Source organism: Barbus barbus, assembly GCF_936440315.1.
Source record: "Barbus barbus genome assembly, chromosome: 8".
Taxonomy (NCBI): Eukaryota; Metazoa; Chordata; class Actinopteri; order Cypriniformes; family Cyprinidae; genus Barbus; species Barbus barbus.
The window spans coordinates 8,840,570-8,856,728 of record NC_136736.1 but is presented as its reverse complement, the minus strand read 5'-3'; the positions used below and the strand labels follow the sequence as shown (position 1 = coordinate 8,856,728).

The 16,159-nt window shown below is 35.1% G+C and overlaps 1 protein-coding gene across 2 annotated transcripts; it reads left to right on the top strand.

The window, feature by feature from the left end:
- The first annotated feature begins 8,793 nt into the window (after positions 1–8,793).
- LOC306873956 (dehydrogenase/reductase SDR family member 6-like) lies at positions 8,794–15,729 on the top strand. Of its 2 annotated transcripts, none has more exons than XM_079423562.1 (10): positions 8,794–8,847; positions 9,324–9,411; positions 10,291–10,369; positions 12,293–12,389; positions 12,605–12,713; positions 13,543–13,603; positions 13,862–13,975; positions 14,086–14,144; positions 15,141–15,233; positions 15,382–15,729. In XM_079423562.1, exons 2-10 carry the CDS (start codon positions 9,340–9,342, stop codon positions 15,433–15,435), a joined length of 738 nt encoding a protein of 245 aa, XP_079279688.1. In that variant the 5' UTR covers positions 8,794–8,847; positions 9,324–9,339; the 3' UTR covers positions 15,436–15,729. The 2 variants fall into 2 exon arrangements, with proteins under 2 accessions (XP_079279688.1, XP_079279689.1); XM_079423563.1 differs by having other exon boundaries at positions 8,841–9,157.
- The last annotated feature ends 430 nt before the right edge of the window (positions 15,730–16,159 follow it).

Genomic DNA, 16,159 nt, shown 5'->3' with positions numbered 1-16,159 from the left:
AAGATAGCTTAAGGAAGAATCGCGTTTAGGGCTGTTGGGAGCCTGTGTGCCTGTGCAGTCTGAGATAGATTGTGTTTCACACTGTTCTGCAATTAGTTGCAGGAAATCTACATATTACAGTGCAGCAACATTATGGAAATTATGCTCGCTTACAGTCATTTGTTCAAAACCTGAAAGATATAGGCTTATGTTTGTGTAATATAAACGCAGAGGCTATTTAATAAAAATGCTTTTGAATGTAATATCAGAATAATTGCAGATTGCTGAAACTGGGAAATTGCAATAATGGATGGATTTCTTGAAAATTCATCAATGGTGTTGCATAACAAATCCATTTGTGCACTAATCTCACTAACGACTGTGTGCTTGGGGGGCACTTTTTTTTCTGACATTTAAATGGCATTGTTCACTTTTCATTTTATCCAATAATATTAAATCCAATAAAAAATGACATTGCATTTATTGACCCTATAAACAAAGACCTTCCTTGTAGCAGGAGTTGCTGGGTGAGTGAGAGCAGTAAAATGAGGCAAAGCTGGTTCTCATGCAGTGCAGAGGATGGAGCTGGAGGAATCTCCACTTAATCATTGCTGTGGAGAATGATGGATCTGTGTTCACAAACTGGGGCTAAGAGTGGATTGACACATTTAGTTTATTTGTCCCATTCAGTACCTCTCTCACTTTGGATTAGTGAAAATCGCCTCAGCTGCAGTTTAATGTTGAGAAGCACATTGTTAGAGATGCTGATTCCGTAACTGTTGTTATTGATTAAAAATGTCTTGCAGCTTAAATGGATTGCAGTTTGGTTTATCACCTCCAAACATGCCTTGATGTTTATTTGATTTATTATTTTGGTAAAGCAGGCTGATTTAGTGATTAGAAAGAAACATTAAAGAGAATTTTGGCAGACTTTTAGGCTTTATTTGTATTTAGATGTATTTATGGTGGTGGCCAAAATTATTAGAACACTAGTTTTTTTTACCAGCTAAAAATGGTTTTAAAGGGTTAGTTCACCCAAAAATGAAAATTAACCTGTGTTTTACTCACCCTCAAAGCATCCTAAGTGTATGTGACTTTCTTCTTTCAGACGAATCCAATCGGAGTTAAATCCAGTTAAATCTATGTCATCCGCCTGCACGGCTTCTGCGTATGACAGATGGTGGAAGTGAGAAAAAAGTGTTTATTACGTTTGAAATATGGATATTTATCTTACAAAAACACATAGATTCGCTACAGGAGGCCTTTATTCACTCCCCGGAGCCGTGTGAGGGACATTTTATTACGGATGCGTGCACTTTATTTCACGTCTTCTGAATTGTTGACAAAAAACACCCGCTTACCCCATTGAAAGGCTTGGAGGGGCCAGGACAATTTTTAATATAACTCCGATTGGATTCGTCTGAAAGAAGAAAGTCACATACACCTGGCTAGGATGCTTTGAGGGTGAGTAAAACAAAGGCTAATGAGATGAAGAAAAATAACAAACCTAGACAGACTAAATCCAGAAGAACTGTGGCAACGTCTCCAAGATGCTTCAAGAAACCTACCTGCAAAGGCTACAGTACTGTTAAAAGTTTTAGGTACTTGTGAAAAAATGCTGTAATATGAGGATGCTGTCGTACTGTTGTATAAAAGCAGTATCACACAATAAACCTCATAATATCCTGAGCCCATTAGGGAAAATGCTTCAATTTGGCCATTGTTATTTCTAATTTAATTTTTTTTCCTTTACAAATAAACAGAAAAAAAAAATGAATTTGAAATTTCAAGTTGAAGAAGTTGAATAGGATTGTTGTTAGTTCACATCTTCGAATTTCAGGGCATCTTTCAAGCAAGATGATACCAAATTGGAGATTATTTTGGAGACCTGTGGAAATACCAAATACTAACCCTGAAATTTAACTTTTTTCCACTCATTTGTAAGCAAAAAATGTATTCAATTAATGATAAAAATAAACACGGCAAATTACTAGTGACCTCAGACTTTTATAGCACACTGTATATTTAACAGTGTATTAGTACAAGTATCGGTGTCTTGTAATCAGCAGTATTTTTTTCTATATGCACTTGCTCCTGTTCTTATGACTCATTCAGTGCAACATTTGGGTCAACAATCCTGCCTGCTCACATTGAGTAAATGACACTTAACCCTGGTAGCTTGAGGGAAACTGTCCCTGCAATTAGTGTCCAATTACAATTTCAACAGCACTCGATGGAAAGCTTCCACCAGGTAAATAATTTAAACCGGAATGCTGCCTGATTCAGTTCAGTGGTGCGCCATGAATATAGATTGAATGTTAGTGATAGACTATGGTGAAGTGTAGGCCTACATGAAGATCATTTAAAGGGCCTACATTTAACATGTTGTCAGACAACATCTCAGAAAGTAATTTCAAACATGTAACGAAATGACTGGTTTTGAAAGAAGTTTGGATGAATGCAAAAAAAAAAAAAAAATTCCTCAAATAATAAAGCATGGTACTATCTATCTATCTATCTATCTATCTATCTAATCTATCTATCTATCTATCTATCTATCTATCTATCTATCTATCTATCTATCTATCTATCTATCTATCTATCTATCTATCTATCTATCTATCTATCTATCTATTACTTGAAAAGTCTAGCAACTAGCCTGTCATGCTAACATTAGAAACATGCTAAATCATGCTAGCAACACGTTACAGTTTTTCTCAGTCACTTTGGTGCATTTCTCAGATCAGAAATGAAATATTCTAAACTACTTGTTCAACCTCCACATCATCTAGTCACTTGTGCACATCATAAAAGCAGTTTCTCATTCTTTTGAACAAATTGCGATTGCTTTGGTACATTCATGCAACTGAGGAGAGAGAGAGAGAGAGAGAGAGATGAACACATTTTTGATTCATAGGTGCTTGTGTGGGAAATGCTAGGCCATGGTCACAGCTGAGGAAAGTCAGTGCTGCAGGGAGTTAGATACGTTACATACTGGGTCTTAGTGGAGAATGTGACCCCCACACTTGATGTGCAGTGTCTGACTCTACACACAGGCTTTGAGGCTTGCTGTCTGAACCCATGTGCTACAGATAGCCTATATGCACTTCAGACAGGAGTATAGACCTCTCCAGGCCAGCAGACACATGTTTTAGGGCAGAAATCATTTATTACTCTAAGCTAAATACTTGTATACATGTATAAATACATAGTTAAAGATTTTAATATTAAAACAGTCTGAATAATTTTGATTCTCAATTACAAGTTAACTCTATTTAGGTCATGAGTACCTATAAGTAACACTTTTTGATGCCATTGGTATAACACAAACAACAATGACAGCATACAGACAAGTTGTCCGCTGGGCCTGTGGTGTTCTGGGCAGCCTTTACCTGCATGTGTTGTGTCAGCCATTAGAAGATAATTTACAGAGGAAGGAGGACTTTATAAAGGTTTTGAATGGCCCCATTTTGTTGACAATCAATAAAAAATAAATCGCAATCAAGCAGATCTGCATTTATGGTTAATTCAATTCAGGTTTATTTATACAGCACTAAATCATAAATATTATTTCATAGCACTGTTAATACCCAACTCAAAACACAACATTTCAACCGTTAATATATATGTAGATGTACCAAACATATACTACCAAAAGAAATACCATCTGACCCATTTTACCAAAAGAAATACCATCTGACCCGATACATTTAACAATCTTTCAGTCTGGGTATCACACTAATGTGTTGTTAAAGTGTGTTAAATCGTGAAGGCTGTGCTAGATATACACCAACGATGATAATCCTCCGGTGTAAAGTGATCGTTAAGTTACACACACCGCGGTGTTTGAAGCAGATGCATTAGTGAAGTCCAATCTCTTCAGCTGCAAAAACGCACCGAGGCCCGGAAGATACCATCCTATTTCTTGTTAGGAAACCTGTGGACTCGATGTCCTGACAGGCTGGAGTTTGTGCAACCTCCACAAACACAATAATTTACCATGACAATGATAAATTGAAATAAAAATAACTACCGAAAACACACTGACTCGCGCCCGCTCAAAGCAGAGCGCGGCACACGACTCCCTTATGTGACGTAGTATGACGCGATGTTGAAAAAAAGCGTTTTTTTGAGAACTGTCAAGGAAAGCGTCACTTTTTCATCTAAATTTGTGCCCTTGTGTCTTGTAAAACATTTTCAAATCCTGCATTAACGGTTCATATGGTATTTTCATACAAGGTTATATATTCATTTGAATTTTTTTTTAACCTGCAATATGCACTTTAAAGAAGATGCGCTGTTCAGATCTAGAAACGTTCTTCATTAACTGTAGTCCTTTCTATTCGCCGCAGGAGATTTGCTCGTTCATTCTCATGAGCATTTACATTCCACCACAAGCGAACATGAGCTCAGCTCTACAGAAACTCGCTGATCTGATCACAGACACAGAACAACAACACCCAGACTCTGTTTTAATCACAAACGTTAACACCTCCTGCAACCCCCTCTCCCCCACTCCTGTACTTCAGATCAGTGAAGAAGATGTGCACCAGGTCTTCAGGAGGAACAAGAGAAGGAAGGCACCAGGCCCAGATGGTGTGAATTGGGACACTCACATCAACTCCATTATAAAAAAAGCCCAACAAAGGTTGTACTTCCTTCGCCAGCTGAGGAAGTTTAACCTGCCGCAGGAGCTGCTGAAACAGTTCTACTCAGCCATCATTGAGTCTGTCCTGTGTACATCAGTAACTGTCTGGTTTGGCTCAGCAACAAAATCAGGGATCAGAAAACTACAGAGAATGGTTCGGACTGCTGAACGGATTATCGGTGCCCCCCTACCCACCCTCCAAGAACTGTATACATCCAGAGTGAGGAAAACGGCTCAGAAAATCACTCTGGATCCCTCACATCCAAGCCATTTCCTTTTTGAACTTTTGCCATCTGGCCGGCGCTACAGAGCCACAATTACCAGGACAGCCAGGCACAATAACAGTTTCTTCCCCCAGGCAATCCAACTTATGAACAGTTAAATGTCCCCCCCTCCCATTATGCAATAACATGTGCAATAACCTTATATTTATTTGCTACCACCTCCATCCGTGTACATCCCTCCTTCTATTCTATCCCATTCTATCATCTATTGCACAGCTGTATATACAATCATTTATGTTTCAATTATTATTATTATTATTTATTTTTTATTTATATTTATATATGTGTATTTTTTATTCTCATCTTATTCTTATTGTCTGTGTGTCGTTGTTTTCTCTGTGAACTGGAAGCTTATGACACTAAAATAAATTCCTTGTATGCGCAACCATACTTGGCAATAAAAGCTCTTTCTGATTCTGATCACTGCATGGTGAGAAATACAGTTCAGCAGTGGGTCTCTTTCCTTAAAATATTGTTCTTTTTAGATTCATTACCACAGAATGGCTTCATCTACAATGAAATCTATTAAAAGTAGATATAAAAAGACAAGAACTTTACTCACTTATCACGTGGGATAAATTGAAATAGTCAATCCCATTTGTGGAAAGAAAGTAAGATACATCTTCACATGAAAGTTATGTTCTTGAAGGACAAATAAGACAGTTACATTACTCTCTGCAGCTCAGACTAATTAAGGGTACTTGATTAATGATATGCCTTATTACAGTAATATGAAAACAATAAGAAATCAATTATCCAGTCTTCTAAGGAGCACCCTTTCCATTTAAGGTGTCAATATGCTAATGACCAATACCACAGACTTTATAGGTGTTTGTGTGTGCATGCTTTTTTGAAAACACTTTGCTGTAATAATTACTTATCTGTCCACAGGTTTGGAATCAATTGATGTGTTAGTTTTGCAACATGAATCAGTAAGCTGTGGAAGCCTGAATTATGTTTTCTTTCACTTTAGTTGTTGTATCAAACAGATGTTGTTACAGTCCAAAATCTGTTTCTACAGGATTAAATCTACCACTCACAATGAGGAATTTATTCATCTCTGCAGACAGTGTTTAAAGCTTAAAGTGATGAAAGACTGTTGTGCACTGACAGAATATTGTAATATATTATGTAATATAAAATATAGAACTCTCATTCCTCCGGGAACATTTTCTGTGCTGTTTCATAGTAAAGTGATTTAGTTTTCAATTCTTGCTTGTAATATATATACCTTATGCCATAGGTAACTGTCTAGAGTTACAACTGTAATTTGTAAATAATACAATTTAATTACAATTTATTTATTTATTTACTTTTATGTTTTATTAAAGTTCTATTTTGACCCCATAATATTTTACTTCCATAATATTTGAGGGAGGGGGCGCAACAATAAAATCCTGCTTAGGGCACCCATTTGGCCAGCAGCGGCTCTGATAAAAATGTCTCCACGATCTGCTTTAGAAGAAATTTCGTTGTATCTTGCTACAGCGCACATTCTATCAGCTGCAGTTCTGGCGCCGCCATATCAATATACTGTACAGCGCCACATACATTCAGAACAGTTGCTGGTCCACATTGGCTCTGACAGTGGGGGGGGGGGGGGGGGGGGGGGGGGGGGGGGGGAATACTATGGAAGTCACTGTGGACCAGCAACTGTTTGGTCTTTACTCTTTACTCTTAACTGAAAAAACTTTAATACAGTTTCTTTAATAGGAATCCATTTTTATAGTGTTTTATTTTTATATTTGTTCATTCAATTTCTTGGATGCTCCTGCTAAATACCCCTATTGCCTACCTGAAAATAAAACACTGTTTATTTGATTTGTATATTATGTGTATTTGTAATGTGTATCTTTGTTCTCATTTTTTAACAACAAAGATAAAATAATGACAAAGATTTTTATCTTCACCCACTTTGGCCTAAATATCTGCCATACTTTTTAATATTTTGTTACCTTGAAAGGCTTTGTCTTTATAATAGGGAAATGAGGTTGGCTGTAATGCTCAAACAACTTGAAAAATAGACAAAAAACCAACATGACAAAGAATTGTGATAAAATCATGAATCGTGAACTCTCGGCTTTATATAATTAGGAAATTGTTTCTTTCAGTATTTAACATCTGATATGTCAATGCATGTTACATCTAAAATGACATTACATCTAAACAAATATGTATGTCCTCATAGACATAGAAAGAAGAATTTATTTGGTTGGTACAATTTTCATTCTTTGGTTGAAAGAAATGTGTGTAAATGTGTGTTTCATGTGTAAAAACAGGACAATCCACAACATAATTCCTACAATTTGTTAATTTATGACTAAATTTATACTGTGACCAAAAAGAAAATATAAAAACAATTTAATTTGGTTATATATATCCCTTTTGTGAAAAGAAAGAGCTTCACATGAAAGTTATGTTCCTGCAGGATAGATCAAGCAATTATATATATATATATATATATATATATATGTGTGTGTGTGTGTGTGTGTGTATGGTTTAATGGCTTTAATAATGGTTTTACCACTATTTTAATCAGTTAACCAGTCAGAATCAACAAATGAAAAACACAAACTCTTATTTCGTTTTTTACAAAATCTGTATATTTATTTACCAACTAGTGCACATATTCACTTTTTTCTTCTTGTGTAACGTGCTCATGTATAAATAAATCTATTAATGTGTTTAAATCAAAGGAATGGATGGCTTAATAGCAAGCCTGTGATGTAAAAGAAAGTGAAGCCCCAGGCATAAAAAGCTTATTTACCTCCACTTTTTTTTTTTTTTTTGCAGGATCAATAAGCCATTAAAGGTTTCCTACAACCTTAATAAGACATCCATAGAACTACAAAGACCCTCTATATGTATCTCACTACAGCACTGTTTATTTTCATGCCTCTAAGCTCACAAAGCACTAATTTCAACTCAGTGAATTGGATGATGGGATAGATTCAACATCAAAGTATTAAGAGTGAAACAATTTGCTTGTGGGTCCATTCATGCTTTGTACTGCATTGGCCAAGCGGTGACCTTAAATTGGATTTGGGTCCTAACACCTCTTGGCAGTAAATGCAGAATGGAGTCATTTTTCCTTTAGCCTTTTGATTAGATCGTGACCTTAAGTGGTGTGATTTAGCAAATACAAACACACCAAATCATGTCAAGTGGCATCTTCATTCACTACAAATTGTGACTCCATTATCAAAAAAAAAAAAGAAAAGAAAAAAAGACCAAGATGACTTTCGTGTCAAAAAGGCCATTGCAACAGAAAGCAGAAAAAAATAACGTTTTATGTGCTCTTAATATACATAACTCGTGAACTTTTATACTTTAATTTTTATTTTTTAAAATAGGTATGGGTAACCAAAAGGCAATCTCTCTCTCTCTCTCTCTCTCTCTCTCTCTCTCTTTATTTAGATTTCCTTCTTCCTCAGTGCTTCAGAAATATGTACTTTGTCACAATTTTACCAGAGTATAAAAACAGTTCTGTTATCTTTCCCATATGAAAAGCACCATTGTCTTGTTTGTTGAAATTAGCTAATTATGAATGAGTCTAGCAGTTTCTAATGATGCCAGTTGTGAAGACTCAATCTGAATGTGAGCTAATGTCTTTTCTTTAAATGGAATGATTATTGACAATTGTTTCATTCTGAATAGAGCTACGTGTATCACATTTGCAGTAGGCCTAATGTTGTTGTTGTTGTTATTAACCATTTTATTATACTATTATTATTAGTATTATCACTACTGTTATTATTTTTTAAATCGCATTTCAAAACCACATATTTCCTATGCCTCGAGTAGACGTATTTGCTGAACAGTAACTGATCACATTTTACTTTACATGACTTTTATTTTGATAGAAAATGGAAACCTAATCGACACGGTCGGACGTTGGTCGGTCACGTGTGTTTTCCTGGAACACAGAAGTTGTCAGTAAGTTCTTCCACTGTTTGTCATTTTTGTAAACAGGCTCTGACGTTTTTCCACTTACTAGCTGTGAAGTATTAAGGGTGCTAGCTTAAAGTTGAACTGCGTGTCTTTACTCTTATGTTTACAGTCATTCATAAGACTTAGCACTGCTGTACTGAATTAACGTTACCTTTACACTCTTCACGAGACACGATTGCGGCGCATAATGAAACATAACTAAATTAACGTCGCATAATGCATGATATATTCCCCTGGATTAATCGTACACTCCTGAATGTTCATCACCTACAATTACCTATCAAAACATTTTCAGGTTATTTTTTATACATAAACTCTGCATGCAGAATTTGTTAATCTGGGATATAAACATGACCTTTAGAACTGTTCAGTATGACTGTAAAAGGGTGTTGTCTTTTATAGCATTTAATTTAGTCAAACTAATGAGCCTTGCGTTTTTATGCTTTTCTCTACACGTTTAGGTTCTTATTGAAGACAATGGGCCGTTTGGACGGGAAAGTGATTGTCCTTTCTGCAGCAGCACAAGGCATTGGAAAAGCCTCTGCTATAGTAACCATGCATTTTACATCCATTTCAAAGATTTCATGTAGTCCTTACAACTCTATCAGTTTGCTGCACTCTGCTGTGGCTTATTGACAGCCCTGCATGCTACTTTGATGAGTATAATAATGGATTTACTCTGAGGGTTTACAATTGCTATGTGTTTTCCATTTGAATTAAAGCTTGTCATGCAAGGGCTGTCAACATGACATTTTGAGGCTGTCAAGTGTAGATGCAGAATGCTTGGACATAGTAACACTATGAAGAATGCTGAAATAAGCTTGAGGGTGTAATGTTTCTAGCATTTGTGACCTATTTTTACAAGCATTTTTTAAATATGAGAATGCTATAATTAATCATTAAGGGGTGAAGCAAAGAGTGTTTCAGATCATTTAGGCAAATTCTCTATGAGTCAACAGCACGTTATCAGCAGAGCGCTGGGGGTGGTTAAGATGCACACCTGCTAGGTGAATACATTTCCATATCAAGTGAATATTCAAATGAGTATTAAATGAGAGAAACTGCAGATTGAGGAAATAGTCTAGCCCTGAGCCAGTTGGTAGATCACATGGAGGGAACACTTGCCATTTCACGATTGTCTTCAAATGAAATCTCACCAGTGGAATGTTATTGAAAGCATAAATATGGCAAGATTTTATATCAGCCCAGCCTGCTGTGTGCACTAACCCTGCTCAATCTGAGCTATAAAATATCTGTTATTTGGAGAAATGGATTTGATGAAACTGATGAAAATTTAGCATTGCATGAATTACATGTCCATGTTATCATGAGAAGTTTGAACTAGATTAGGATGTTGAGAAACATCATGTTAATCATGCATATTGTTGTTTACTGACTTTAACTGTAATGTCTTTTTAATTGAAACAGGCTTTTGCCAAGGAAGGTGCCCAAGTCACTGCTACAGATATCAATGGAGACAAACTTAAAGAGCTGGATGGCATTCCAGGTAACTCATTGACTGGCTATGTATTGCCACCTAGTGGGAATATGTGAAACACAAACTTTTCTAAACATAAACATGGTCCTTATCTGTAATTTCCCAGCTATTCAAATCAATTTTTTGTAATCTCAATCTTAAAATATCTTCTCTAATTTTTGGAAACTGATTTGAATTTTTGAACAGATTGTTGACTCTAAGGTAATAATGCAAATTCGCTCAAATTTAAACGATTCAATTATTCTACATAATTTACTAATTTAGTATGATTTAAAACATATGCTGTAAAATATTATTAAGATACTTTTCTGATGACATTAAATGATGAAATTTTAATGTCTGTCAAAAGTTTGTCAAAATCACTATGTGAAAGCTGGCTTGTACAGCTAGCGTTGAAAACTTTGGGGATGGTAAGGTTTTTATTTTTTTTATTTTTTTACTGTTTTTGAAAGAAAGCTGCATTTATTTAATACAAAAATACAATAATTTATGTTATTACAATTCAAAATGACTCTTTTCTGTTTTAAAATTAGATTTTTTTAAAAAGTGCCCCTATTATGCCATTTTTAAGGTTGCTAATATTGTTTTATGAGTCTCCTAAAACAGGTTTACATACATCCAAGGTCAAAAAATAGCTTTAATTTTACCTCATTTCTAAATGATTCCTAAACGACTCGTGCGAAGCAGTTAGAAGAATCAAGTTCAAGTTTCAAGTTTATTTGTATAGCGCTTTTTACGATACAAATCGTTGCAAATCAGCTCTACAGGAAATTAAGTTTCCACAATATATTTATATATTGCAGAACCTTAATATATTTAACTTATGGCAAAATTTGGTAGTTCTGTATGTTGTCTGAGTATTGGCATCCTCTGAGGTTGGCATTATCTTTTCTCAGGTGTTCGGTCATCTCGGATCATTTAAGGGTTGGATCCAGACTGAAGCTTCTGTAATTGTAATCAGTCTCTAAAGCCCTCCTTTCCATGAGCTGCTGTGATTGGTCAGATGGCGCAGTCCTTTGTGATTGGTCTACCGCGTACAGCGCGAATGACAGCCCATGGGCGGACATTATGCAAATGTATTACTTTGTGACGTACAGCCGTAACAGAATAAGATTCGAATTCCTAACGACTCGTTTAAGTGATTGCGAGCCGACTCTTATTTTTTTTTTATAGACAACAACTTTTTATATCGTGCACTTTCGGCTTCACAACTTTGCAGAGAGTTCATGCTCACATACTGCTACATTAAACACTGCATGAAAGGTAATATTCGAAAAGGCATAATAGGGGCACTTTAATTTTTTTCAGCAAAGCTGAATTTTCAGCAGTCATTACTCCTGTCTTCAGTGTCACGTGATCTTCAGAAATCATTCTAATATGCTGATTTGGTTCTTAGAAATATTTCTTAATATTATCAATATTGAAAACAGTTGTGCTGCTTAATATTTTTGTGCAAACCATGATAAATTATTTCATGAATAGAAAGGTTTAAAGAACATTTATTTGAAATAGAAATCTAACATTATATGTGACATTTTAAATGTCTTTACTGTCACTGTTGAATTTTGTTAGTGTTTACAAAATAATTTTTAATGATTTTTATATAATTAAATTATTCTTACCTGAACTGCCTACAAAAACTCTCAAATTCTAACTTAAGTGATGGACAGCTGGTCAATATGTGTGATTTTTTTTAAATTTTTCTATTTGCTCAAGCATTATCTTTGATCTTTGAGCGTGTCTATATAAGACTCTTCCACCAATAAGGGATTTCAAAGGCTAGTACCCCTTTTCATACTGCTCTGCTTTGCCACATAATCCCATTATCTTGGAAACAAATTGCTTTAGCTCAAGAGTGCTTCACCTCTCAGGCTTCTATATGCTCTTCTGATTCCTGGAATGTTCTTTTTTTCCCTTGCTTTTTTTTTTTAGGGATCAATACCAAAGTTGTTGATGTTACCAAGAAAGACCAAGTGGAGGCCTTGGCCAAGGAGTTTGACTATGTGGATGTACTCTTCAATGTTGCTGGGTTTGTATTTGTCAATAAAAGCAGTGAATATATATCTTTAGCTAACTTTTTATAATATTATATTGAGTTTGAGCTGTTGCGCTATTTTTAGTCTATCCTGCTTAGAGTGTACCACCTTCTATAAATCACATTTCAGGAATGATGCAAAAGCATGACTATGTTTCATTTTTGGGGGGACTGTTCCTTTAATGTGCATTCATCTTTCTTTGACACAGATTTGTCCATCATGGCTCAATACTGGAGTGTGAGGAATCGGATTGGGACTTCACTATGAACGTGAATGTCCGTAGCATGTACCTGATGATCAAGGCCTTCCTGCCTAAGGTCAGGTGGATTATCCCAGAACACCTAATGTTACCTCTTCTTTTCTCCCCCATTATCCCTGGAACAGACCTTCGTATTTAAAGATTATGTTTTTATCCCCATCTTGTTTGTTCTTTGGGTTAAGAGTACAAAACAGATCTGTACTATGCGGTTTAATACTTAATCCCTGTGACGGCATAAATGTGCTCAGTCGGTTACCCAGACATTGTTTTTTTTTTTCTTCTATGAAATTAAAATGTCTCTCAAATTAGTAGAATAAATTTTAATACATCATTATGCGAATACTAGCTCATATACTAACGTTCAAAAGTTTGGGTTTCAAGATTTTTGAAAGAAGTCTCTTCATGGCTGCGTTTTTTAAAATTAAAAATACAGTAAAAACAGTAATGCTGTGAAATATTATTACAATTTAATGACTGTATTGAATGCAGTACATTTTAAAATGTAATTCATTCCTGTGATGGCAAAGCTGAATTTTTAATGTGTTGATTTGGTGCTCTAGTAACATTTCAATTACTATTATCAATGCTGAAAACACATATTTTTTTTAAGATTCTTTGATGAATAGAAAATACAAAAAGATAATTCATTTTACATAGAAATCTTTCATACCATTACAAATGTCAGCTGTTACTGTTGATCGATTTAATGTACCCTTGCTCTAAAAAAAGTTTTAAATTCTTCTTCTTCAAAAAATCATATATAATAATATTATCAACATGGGATCCATGACGGCTACACAAAGGCAATAATGCTGTTGTCTGATTTGATATATACTTTAACCAGTCAGCCAATTTAAACAGATTTTCCCTTATCCATCTCCATATAGATGCTGCCTCGTAAATCTGGTAATATCATCAATATGGCATCCGTGGCATCTAGTATCAAAGGTAATAATTATATTCTGTTGCAACCTATTTGCATTTTGATGTTGAATTATAAATGGGCTGGTGTAATACATCATGTTGTATATCAAGATTGGTCCCTTTGCTCTTAATTACATGTGATGATTGACATTGTTCCATGTTGCTCTTGGCATATTATCTTAGCCCCATTATCTCCAGTTTGGCTGACGCTGAAATTGGATAAATGCCAGGTCAAGTGAAGTTTGCCCTCTCCTAATTGCTCATCCTTAATTGCATGTCCAGGAGTTGTGAACAGATGTGTTTACAGCACATCTAAAGCTGCCATCATTGGACTGACCAAATCAGTGGCAGCTGATTTCCTGGAACAAGGGATCCGCTGCAATTGTATCTGCCCTGGTATGCTACTTTATCGATTGGTTTCTTATATTAACTTAAGTCCCTGTAATGTACAAAAACTTCCCTGTACCTAGTGATTATATGAGTCATTTTGCTTTTGACCTTTACAGGAACTGTAGATACGCCTTCCTTACGACAGAGAATTCAGGACAGACCTGATCCAGAGCAGGTACTGCTTCCATTACCAAGACACTGTACTATACAGCCAAGAAACATAGTAATCTGAAGCTGTTTGCGTAATTGTTCATTGTCTTTTTCCAAATGCAAAAGTCTTTTAGAGCTCTCTGGGAAGATTACTACTAACAGCCAACTGAAGTGCAGCCAGAGATGTTTCTCACATGAAACATGCCAGCAACTTCTTATCAAATAACAATTATAGAGACAAGCTCTGGCTTCTCTGAGTGAAAGTCAATGAGGCTTAAAGTTTATATTTTATGCACAGCAGAAGAAAGTTAATATAAATATACACTATCGGTCAATTGTGAAATATTACAATTTAAACAAACTGTTTTCTGTTTTAATATATATATATATATATATATATATATATATATATATATATATATATATATATATATATATATATATATATATTTATTATTGTCACATAATCACACAATATTATCTATGTTGAAATAGTTTTTTTTGCTGCTTAATATCTGTATACGATGTGATACACTAGCATTCAAAAGTTTTCAATAAGGAATATGTAAAAAAAATGAATACTTTTATTTAGCAAAGATGCAATAAGTTGATCAAATATGATAATAAAGACATTTGTTACAGAGTATGAAAACTGTAAATGCATTATAATTATTATAAATATAAAAAAGATTGTACTGTAAAAATTTTCCACCATGAATCTGAATTCTGTGATCCAACGATCAGCAGAATAATATGACACATCTGATTTTTGAAACATTTTGAGAATGGATGTGTATGAACATTTAAGATGCTTCTGTGAAGCTTTTGTGAAAATTATCCTCACACAAGGTGCTATTTTTTTGGCATTAGCACCTTATTGAAGGTCCTTTAGTACTATAGATTGTATCAACCGAGTACAAAAATCTTTTTTATACAAACACTTTTTCCAACAGCAGTTACTAATCATATAAATATACAGGTCAGTCTGTCATTCATATACGTTCTGTGTTTTATCTCTCAGGCTTTTAAAGACTTTATGGCCAGACAGAAGACTGGTAGAATGTGCACTGCAGAGGAAGTGGCACATCTGTGTGTGTACTTGGCCTCAGATGAGGTGAGTCTTTGACCATTTATTTATTTTTAATATCATTTAAGACATACCATGGCATACTGAAAAGTGGTGTTGCCTTTTTAACAGTTCACTTGGATAAAAAATATAGCTGGATATATAAAAAATAATCAAAGGGTTTTTATTCCTACAGTCTGCCTATGTAACAGGAACGGAAGCTATCATTGATGGAGGATGGAGACTCTGAGGATGATTTGTTATATTTACTAAATAACCTTTAACATGCATGCAATTTGACTTCCAGAGAAACATAGTCACTGATTTTCTTTATTTTTTAAAACTTTAATGCTGCTATGGTGCAAGTGATTATACTGAATATTAAGTGAATCGTTCTTGGTCATTGATGTAAAAGATTGTGGATGCCAAGCTCACTTATTGCCAATTCCTGTCTATTAGACAATTTTCTAATTCATAAATAAAGGTTGAGAATAGTAGCGAATGTTTTAAAACTGAAACCTGGCATTAAAACAATTAGTGATTTAAAAGACTTTGGCTTTAGCTTGACTATTCATGGCGAACATGAACCATAGAAAGCATGAAACATAAACACAGAAGTCTCCTGCCGACGCCTTGTGATTGGTCGGTTACTGTTAGCTCTAGCCAATCACTCTAAAGGAGGTGGGACTTGTCAGAAAAGGGTTTGGTAAAATAGCACCGCTTGGATCGGATTGGACCATTTTATTATTAGGGTTGGGTTTACGGTTAAGCCACCCTCCAGCTGTCACTCACACTTCCGGATACCTCTACCGGATAAAAGATTAACCTTTAAAATCTATCTGCTCATTCTGGGATCAAGCGCATATATTTTCCGTGTTATATGTTTTTCTATGTGTAGACCTTAGCACATAGCACAATACCTTACAGATGGTCAAACTTACAGATAATTCCGCATGAGATTTGATTTGATGGCA

What these genes read in the sequence shown, in the direction of transcription:
- LOC306873956 (XM_079423562.1), top strand. Translation starts at nt 9,340, where the DNA reads ATGGGCCGTTTGGACGGGAAAGTGATTGTCCTTTCTGCAGCAGCACAA. An exon ending in GTACTCTTCAATGTTGCTGG is followed by an intron (nt 12,390 to 12,604) that starts GTTTGTATTTGT and finishes TCTTTGACACAG; the next exon opens with ATTTGTCCATCATGGCTCAA. An exon ending in TGTACTTGGCCTCAGATGAG is followed by an intron (nt 15,234 to 15,381) that starts GTGAGTCTTTGA and finishes TTATTCCTACAG; the next exon opens with TCTGCCTATGTAACAGGAAC.